Genomic DNA, 9,738 nt, shown 5'->3' on the forward strand with positions numbered 1-9,738 from the left:
TTCAACAGTGAGTGTTTCAGAAGTAGCTCAACAGGCCTGACTTCCAACATGTCACTGAGAGGACTTGAACCGCCAACCCAGGTGGGTTACCCATTTGCGCCACTCAGGACTCCAGGAGAACCCAAGTCCCCTTAATGGCAAACTTCCAGTCAGTAAGCTTCTTCAGGCAGCTGGGCACAGCCGAGTAGAGGGAGGGAAGTGGGCCCACACACAGCCTTGTGGCTTCTCCACAGCCCACCAGAGAGCAGGGAAGGGGCGTTGTACCTGAGCTGCGTGTAAATCACTCGCACTTTCTTCTCGAAGCCCTGGATTGCCTGAAGCAGCAGCCGCACCATTTCCTGACTGTCCCCATCAGTCCGCTGGTCTGGGAGGAGGAGAGGACTCACAGTTCTCAAAGCAGCTGGCGGACAGTGCTGATGCCTTCCGCTCACGGCTGACTCGGAGCGACCCAAGACCGTAACTCCTTTCTCCAGAGGAACAGCTAGTGGTTTTGAACTGCTGGTCTAGCAGTTAGCCCAACGTGTAACCACTAGGTCACCAGGGCTCCTCCCGATGCCTCACAGGAGACAGGAAAATGGAACCAGAGCAATCAGGAAGCCTCACTTACCTCTTGGTTTTTCCCTCAGTCTCCTGTAGAGCTCCCTTGCCTGCTCCTCTCTGAAACACATAAGGGACAGTGCTGTCTAGATCTGCCATCACACAAGCGCACCTGAAGCACCAGTTTGTTCATTCCTGCCGGCGGAGCAAGTGAGTTCTAGACATCAGACCGCAGCAGCCGTCCTTGACTGGACTAGACTAGTATGGCAGGTGACTGTGAAGTTGCACTTAGGGCAGTGGTGCTCAACCTATGGGTTGTGAGCCCTTTGGGGATCGAACGACCCTTTCACAGGGGTCACCCGATTCATAGCAGTAGCAAAATTAGTTTTGAAGTAACAATGAAAATAATTTTATGGTTGGGGCTCACCACAGCATGAGGAACTGTATGAAAGGGTCGTGGCCGTAGGAAGGTTGAGAACCATTGACTTAGGGGAAACCCTCTCCCACGGTCAGAATTCAGACACCTCCCAGGCTCAGTCACAGAGACTCCTCTAAAGAAGTGTGTCCACTGTCTCCCTTCAGATGTCCCCCTGCCTGGTTTCATTCCAGTGACCCCAGTTACCATCACCGGGCCCCCTGAGTTCATGGTGCTTCTCGACAACTCAAGCCCAAGAGTGGACACAAACTCTTGTCCTTTTTACCCCGTCACCCGGGTGAGACTGCCTGATATTTCAAAAGAGGACTTTCATTGAAAACGAAAGGAGAGTAAAGGGTCAAGTCATTCAGAGGGAAACAATGGCCTGTGCACCATCCAGTTTTGGGTGTCCAGGTGTCTGGTCTCTGTAAGAGCACCCGAGAACACAGCTGAGGCGCTGTGACACAGCCCTCCCCAGACTGTCCGTGGACAACACTGGGGTGCCACGGTATTCCCTGCCAGGACTGCTGGGTCTGAGCACCGCATCCTTTCCTGGAGTCAGTGCCAAATGGCTGACCAAGACTCCACTGACGTCTCTGCTTCCAGTACTTGCCAGGCTCTGTCTTGGCCCACCTCTGGAATTTGCAGAGGTGATTCGCCAGAGGTGCCTTCTTTATAGCGCTTACTCCAGATGGATGACTCCGGGGAAACCTAACAGTCCTAGCACAGCATGGGGTGCGTCGGGTGTGTGGGGTGAGGGTGGCCCCCTCCCCGCTGGCACTCACAGGTCATCCAGCGTCCCACCCTGCTTCCGACCCATCGGGCTCCTCTGTAAGTCCACGATGTCTGTCTGCAGCGCCATCATTCGCTCCACCAGATGCTTCACTTCATTCTCCTGATTGGAGAAAACAACAACAACAACAACAACAACAGCAATGGCACAGTGAGAGCCTTCGGAGATGCCAGGTTGGTGGGGAAAGGCCACTTAACTAACCCCCTGAAACATGAGGGGTCCCTGTTGACTGGCTACGAGCAATGTGACATGAACTGGAATCTGTGGGATCCATGAACAAGCTACCTAATCCCGAAGCTGTAAGTTCTTCTTCCACAAAGCAGGCTTCCAATAGGGCATGCCTGTTGCTGCTGAATCGACTTTAATTCACAGCAACCTGGTGGGATCAAACAGAACAGCCCCATAGGCTGTCATCATGAGGGAAGCAGACGGTCTTCTCTTTCTCCCTATGAGCTCTTCGTACTTTCGTACCACTGACATTTCAGTTGGCAGCAGGGTGCCTAACCACTGAGCCACCAGGACTCTTCTCATAGGGGCAACTAACCCAAACCAAACTCAGTGCCATCGAGTTAACTCCGACTCACGGTGACCCTAAAAGGCAGAGTAGAACAGTTCGTGGATTTCTTACACTCTAAATCTTCACAGGAGCAGAAAGCCTCATCTTTCTCTTCTGGAGCAGCTGGTGGTTTTGAACAGCTGACCTTGTGATTAGCAGCCCAATGTGGACCTACTCCACCTCCCACCAGGCTCCTTTCTGATAGGGTCTAGTAGGGGTTGCATAAGGCACAGTGTGAACAGTGCCTGGCATATAGAAGATGTCCAATGCACATCACTTGTCCTTCTCATAACTTGTCCATTCTGAAGTCTTGCCAGGTGTGGAGGCCTGGACCCCATTTCCTATTTCATGTGAGTGCCAAGGGTGAGCAGTGGGGGAGCATTCTCCCTGGGGAAATAAGATATTGCCTACACAAGGGGCTTCAAAAAGTCTGGGAAAATATGGAATTAAAAGATAACAAACAATGTGCACTAACTTTTTGAAGGCTTCCCCTCCCTCCATACAGCAGCCACCTTTAAGCACACCTAGGGCCCTACTTATCTTTTTTTGCTTTTCAGAGACAGATATTAAGATAAAGATGAACTTGCCAATGTTCACTCAAAACAAGGGTAAAAAATCCAGAAAAAACCCGAGTCCTTGATCTTCAATTTGAATTATGTTCACTCTGTCAGTTACTCCCCTCTTTGGATGTGCATTTGACGACCCCCGAGGAACCCCTCAGTGTGCTCCCTTCTCTACTAGCTTCTCTCCTGGCCTTGTCCCAGCAAATCTGAATTAAGGTCAAGCAGCATGACGGGGAGAACTTGAGTTGTGACACCCAAGGTCTACCCAGTGCTCAATGAGGAAGCTGGCCCTAATCAGCCTCATCCCCTGGGGAAGGATATAAAAAAGCTCAAATTAGTTTCCTACCCGCCCGTAGCGCTCCACCGACTGCTCCATTTCCCTCCAGGCCAGCAGCAATTTATCTGATGCTGGGGTGGGGGGGTGGGGTAGGAAAAAAATAAAATAAAAAACAAAACAGGAACACCACAAAATCAAAACAAAACCAAGTCATTCGATTATACCAGGAGACAAGAAAGTGGAGGAAGAGGGGGCGGGGCGGGGGAATTGAAGGGGCTGGTCTCTCCAGACGCCTTACACAGAATGACACTCACTGATCCCAAACTCGGTCTGCTCGCTGTACTTCTCCAGGTCAATCTGGACGCTGGTCTTAAAGAAGTCCAGCTTGGCCTTGAGCTGCTGGGACATGGAGGCCATGGAGTTCTTCATCTTGGAGAGGCAGCTGTTGTTCCGGAGGAGGTTCATCCTGCAGAGGCCACAAACAAGCAACAGAACCGGGGGTGGGTGGGGGCATTTCTGGGACCTAAGACCGTTTCCCGTACAATGGACAAGACGCAAGCCAAACCAAACCCCTCACTGTGGACGCATAGAGGACAGAGCAGAACTGCCCTAGAGTCCATCTGTGGGTTTGAACTGCTAACCTGATGGTTAGCAGCCGAGTACTTTACCCATACCGTCACCAAGGCTCCATTCCACCACCAAATACCTTCAACTACCCAACGCAGGTTCCTGCAGTGATGCGACAAGAATAGCAGTCATGGCTGCCAGTCACAACCACAGGGCACCCTTTCCTAGCCCATAGCCATGTGTGAGGTTGTGCAGCAAAAATGCAAAGGGCCCCAAATCCAAGCTGGCCAGGAGCTGGGGAGTCCGTAAAGTCCTTGGCATAAAAGTCAGCCGAGTTTTGTTCACCCAAACTGCAGGGAGCTGTGCCATGGTCCACATGGGCCCTGGTCCTGCCAATCCAGGCCACCCTCTTGCAACCCTCCTCCTCTCTCTGCACGAACCACACTCACTTCATCAGATCTGAAAGGACCTCCCTCGATGCAGCTAGCTGGCCACATCATGCCCGTCCAAACCAGTGTCTCCCCTTTTGGTCTACAATAATAGTGCCTTCTGAGCTCCTGGCTCGGGCACCTCCCTGTGGCAGGACCCACGAAGCCATTTAAAATAAACTAAGTTAAAAAAAGGAAAAACCAAAACAAAATATGCTTGGCACCATACATGGCCGCTCGCTGTCCCTGCTGCAACCGGTTACAATCCTCCTTCAGGGCTTGGATGCTGTGCCAGACCTGGCCCCACACCTTCCTCAGGTGGAAGAAGGTGAGATTCCTCTTGGGCTCCTGAACTGGAAACACAGACAAGGGCCGTTCTCAGAGAATAACTCTCCCACAGCTGCCCCGCCCGGCCTTGCCACATCACTAGTGCTTTGACATTTATCTACGTACTATACCACTATGGAATTTTTCAGGTGTCAGTGCTTGGCCACCCCCTAAAGATGCTCTCACACATTCATTGTGGCACCTGCATGTCTCAGACAGTCAATCATAGCTATGCAATTGATTTGAAGAAAACTCTATGAGCTATGTGGAGATACACATAGGGACACTTGGTCCCATATAATTTTGATGGAAAAGCTTACGTTCCCAAAATATATGGCCATATGAGGTCTTATCAAAATGTAGCTTTAACCAGCAGTACTGGAAATGACCAGATAAACAATAATCTGAAGATCTATAAGATGTGTGTGTGTGTGTGTGTGTGTGTGTGTGTGTGTGTAGGGGCAGCAATGTATTCAAATAACCAAGTAACATTCAGACAACATTTTCAGTATTTATAAAAACAGGCAACTCTCTGTGTGCCAATGGGGGAACTCTTTAAAGTACACCTCCTCGCTTACTATCTGTTATCAAACATTTCCCATTTATGATAATAGCCCCCCCCACAAAAAAAATCTACTTTCTCCTTTGTGTACTAATGACGTGTATCTGGGACGAAAAGCCACCGGCAGCGAGAGTAACACTGGCTGTGGCGGATGTGGGCCAGCCTGGCTGGGCCAGGATTCTTGGCTGTGTGGCAGCGGCAGTTACCTAAGCTTCATACTCAATCTGATGTGGTCATCTTCTGTTTCCTGTTCTTTGGAACCATACTGCGTCTCTAAGTGAGGAATGGGTATATGCTGTACAATGAAAGGGGCAGTATGTATTGTAAGCCATTGTTTGCTAAACACATCCATGTTTGTGTAGAGAATATTCCTTGAAGAATTCAGAAACATTTGATAATAGATGAGTCTGTGGAAGAGGCATTGGTCAAAGAGGGTAGCTATTTTTCAATGCACTTTCTTTGTACCTTTTGGTATTTGGGGTGTCGTGCACATGTATTAATGATCAAAACACAAGCAGAATGTCAAAGATAGATCAATAAAATGGCTATCTGATTCAAGTACAGTGTCAGTACTCTCTGCCCTCTGTTTAAAGTCCTACCCATGAAGCTGAGATCAACGGGCGGCTTCGTGTACTGTGTTCCTGGGCTACTTCTATCCTAAGCAAAGAAGGCTGCCCTGCGGACAGGGGAAACTCAGCTGTGGGCCCTCCCCTTCCTGTCTCGCCTCATGCATTCTACTGATTGTGCTTCTAACAAGACGACAATGTCCTTACGGATACAGCTGACACTTTCCGGTTGAGGCCGAGGAGAGATCTGTGTCTCATAGGTGATTTTGCTGTTGTCAAAGAGGAACACAAGATCCATGTCCAAGGTGCGGCCCTCATTTGGCTGTAGAAGGACAAGGACACAATGAGATCTCCTTGGCCCACCCCTTCCTTTTGCCAACTCATAACGAAGACATGGCAAGGCACTCCCCACATGACCAATAGCATCATCTGTGGCCAAAAAACTCTAAGCATCCATGAAGCCTTTCTAAATAGCTCTACCCTACACTCATACTTCATACTCCTTGTACACTGATTATCGGAACCCAGCCTCGCTACCATCGAAGCAACTCCAACTCACAGTGGCCATAGAGACAGGGCGGAAGTGCCCCACTGGGTTTCCGTGGCTGCCACCTGGAAGCAGGCTGCCACGTCTTTCTCCCACAGGGAGGCTGGTGGGTTCGAACCTGTCCATTTGCAGCTGCAATCTGAACACATGCCTTATTTACAACCATCGTACGTTCTCTCTTGCTCTCTGATCGCCGCTACTGTGCAATCTGCAGCTTCACTGCACGCCTCCTCACCCAGGGATGGCTTCTTTGAGCTCATCAGATGCCCTCGGGCAGGAGCCATGTGTTCATGATGCTTGCTTTGGTTGCCATGGAGGCATCTCACACTGTTCTGTACCCAGCGGTGCATCATGAATAATGTGGAAGGATTCAAAACATGGAGCATGACTTTGGCAACCAAGGCAAAGGAAGGGCCCTCCAAGTGGTTCGGAAGTGCCGCCCAAAGCAGGAAGTAATCAGTGCACTGGTAAGGCCACACAAGGGCCCTCTGATTCCAACTTAAAAAACCTGAGGTCACTGCCTGGTGGAACCGAGTGACTGACTGACTAAGAAAGTCGAGTTTAAATCTGGAAGCATGGTTCATTCTCTTGCAAGCCAAGGCAGGACAAAGACGTAGGGCAGTTGGCAAGAAGTCAGGGGCTTACCTTGCCGTCGGAAATACACTGGGTGGCAGGCTTGTCGGGGATCAATGCCAGCCCTGCCTCTTGCAGCAGTTCCTGGTCTGCCTCTGGAATTCCTGTGTCTTGCTGGATCCGGGCCTTCAAACTCTGCAGACTCTCATCTGCCGTCACTGGGTAAGTGTGGATGGTGCCCGTTACCATGTTCAAGATGTGAACCAGCTGTAAGGGAACCCAAACGTTACTCAGGGGAAAAAATTGATCTTTTCACAGATGCCCCTTTATTTGTCACCTGGTAGCTTAACAGTGAAGCACCTGGCCGTCACCAAAAGGTCAGTGGTTCAAATCCACAAGCAGCCCCCCAGGAGCAAAGACCAAATGATCAGCTTCCATAAAGATTACAGCCTGTGAAACCCTATGGGTTTCAAAACCCTATTCTGTCCTATTGGGTCTCCATAAATCAGAATCGACTGCGGCAGACACAATCTCAACAACGACAGAGCTATCCCTTTATCGGCTAGATCCTCTGCCGTTCCCCAGTCGGACCTAGCCTGAGGAAGGAAGTTCGGTCTATGGCTCCCACCCTCGGGTCTGCCAGATTCCTGTCGTGCCCACAGCCCCACAGACCACTGTCACTGAGCCCTGCTGAGCGGTCCTCTTCCTTCGGTACAAAGGCACTATCTTAGGAGCCCACACTTCCTGTGACGTTCTTTCTTCGAACAGTCTGTTGCTTCTCCAGATCTGACCTTACTGCTTCAGGGCTAAGTTGGCCCTGTGCTTACCTCCAAGTTCAAGATGTCATCCAGGGCCTTGAAGCAGCCGTTGGGCCCGTACATGGGGTCTGTGCCCCTCTGCCGGGGGTGCCACATCAACATCAGCTGCAGCCACTTCTCCAGTCGCTGTGCCAGGACTCTGTGTGAATAAGAATCAGAGGAACGGGTATAGGGGAAGACACCTCCGATGCCAATCTTAGGCTGCTGCAAGGTGGGAATGTAAACGTGCGACCTCCCATGTGACTCACCCTTCTGCACATAGATGGCAGCCAATACCCGAGTGCGGACAAAGTAAATGGGTCAGATGGACAGGAGCAAGGTGAGTTCAGGCAGCCCCTGGGTTATGACAGAGTTCCATTGCCCTGGTGGTCTTTACGTCGAATGGGAACGTCAGCAGAACCGTTAGGCACTCTATCTAACAGCACTCAGATGCTTCCCTTAGTAGAGAGCGTACCTTCCCATGCACAAAAGGACCGAGCAAACATTTCTAGGAATATTAGAATATCTTTAACACATACAACAGTACTGCTTTGATGTGTGATGCAAAAGAATACCCGTTTGTTAAGATGAAACCTGGTATGTACCTCACATTTTAATAAGTGTGGGGGCTTCAAAACATTTGTGAAAAAAATTCTACCTTTTAATCACATTTTAAAAAACATTTTATTAGCATCTAATCCACATTTCATACAATTCAATAGTTCAGTCATATCAAGAATTGTACAATCATTACCACAATTAATTTTAGAACACCCCCCACCCCATGATTAAATGGCTTTTAAAATGAGCTGTGCAAACACAATCAGTTCTAGTGCTCCCTCCCCACTCCTGCCTTCATTGTTTACTCCTGAAATCCCTTGACCCTCCCTGTCTCCACCCCTCACCCATCAGTCCCCTGTAAGCCCTCACACCAGTTATCAGACTACACACCCACTCCTTCTGTGCTCCACACCTGCGAAACCCAACAGAGACAATGTAACACACAACTGAAATAAAGTGGTCAGGCTTAAGTGATAAGAATACCAAGATAAAAATACAAATAATGAGTAAGAAAGACTATTTAAAAAAGCCATGGAAGAAATTCTCGTCATGGAACGCGCAAGAGATACTTGCACGGAGAACAGATTCAGGTTGGGTCGATAGGGAGATCAGCTGACCAAATATCAAGTTTGATTACGCATAATCGAGATGGCAATGATCGCTGTCAGATAGCAAGGCTATTCGAGACCCTTACCTGTAACTGGTGGGGGTCTGCCAGCGGTTTAATCTAACTAGATACTCTGCAGATGGGTTTTGGGCTCCCACTGTCCTCCATAGTCTTGTACCAATTGGGTGGTCATACGGTTAGCTCGGATACTTTTCCCTTCATCGTATTTGAATTTAGTTACTGTCATAGTTGGATCACACAAGCTGGTGTGCTTCCTCCATCTGGACTTACTTGACTCCTCCCTTAGATGGCTGCTTGTTGGAATACAAGCCTTTAAGACCCCAGACACTATTCTGATTGATAGCTGGCACCACCTGCTCTCTTTACCACATTTTACTGAAGCACTAATTCCAGTTTCCCAGGAACTTCTTGATTTCCTAAGTAAAGGTTGCATATCAATTGGATGTGTGGAACCTGAAAACAACCTGTATTTTCAAAATTATAACTATTAAGGTACTTGTCACCTCACTCTTTAGCTGCTAAAATTTATTCCCCAAAGCAGAGGTTTCCCCAACACTGGGTTAGCACTCTGACCTCCAACTGGCTGCAGAATAATGTCTGTGAACTTGCTGAAGTGCACTTGATGCGCCTACTCTGCCTCCAGGTGATCCCCAAACACAATTGAGACCACCAGGGTGGCAGCTGGATTTTATCAGCCAACCCCTCAAATGGATTCCATGGGTTCACATGACCAAGTTCAAATCCCTTACCATGGACTCTCGAACCAGCCCAGCCTGGCCCCAATGCACGCTCTAAGTGTGTTTCTCACTAAACCCTTCACCTCAGAGGACTCCCTGTCTCCCCAAAGGTATCTTTGGACCGCCTGTGAACCTCCTTCCTCTTCATCCAACCCTGTCCTGTGTCTCTTTCCAGACTCCCCCAGAAAGCTGCGGTTCAACTAAGTAGCCATTCCACACCGCTCTCACTCAAACCAAGCCCCCTGCCTGCGAGTCGATGCCGACTCCCAGTGATCCTACAGGACAGGGTCAAGCTGCCCCTGGG

The 9,738-nt window shown here is 49.5% G+C and overlaps 1 protein-coding gene across 1 annotated transcript in view; it reads right to left on the bottom strand.

The window, feature by feature from the left end:
- IKBKB (inhibitor of nuclear factor kappa B kinase subunit beta) overlaps window positions 1-9,738 on the bottom strand; it is a 61,700-nt gene that overhangs the window by 9,601 nt on the left and 42,361 nt on the right. Inside the window, exons 10-18 of the mRNA XM_045286854.1 lie at window positions 7,539-7,668; window positions 6,784-6,978; window positions 5,799-5,913; window positions 4,366-4,489; window positions 3,456-3,607; window positions 3,211-3,272; window positions 1,738-1,847; window positions 608-657; window positions 152-364 (exon numbers count right to left, since the gene is read on the bottom strand). Of these exons, the coding sequence (XP_045142789.1) occupies window positions 152-364; window positions 608-657; window positions 1,738-1,847; window positions 3,211-3,272; window positions 3,456-3,607; window positions 4,366-4,489; window positions 5,799-5,913; window positions 6,784-6,978; window positions 7,539-7,668 (1,151 nt within the window). The remainder of the gene's footprint in view (window positions 1-151; window positions 365-607; window positions 658-1,737; window positions 1,848-3,210; window positions 3,273-3,455; window positions 3,608-4,365; window positions 4,490-5,798; window positions 5,914-6,783; window positions 6,979-7,538; window positions 7,669-9,738) is intronic.

This window comes from Echinops telfairi, unplaced genomic scaffold, assembly GCF_000313985.2.
Source record: "Echinops telfairi isolate 266 unplaced genomic scaffold, ASM31398v2 ScPeMD7_9;HRSCAF=40, whole genome shotgun sequence".
Lineage (NCBI taxonomy): Eukaryota > Metazoa > Chordata > Mammalia > Afrosoricida > Tenrecidae > Echinops > Echinops telfairi.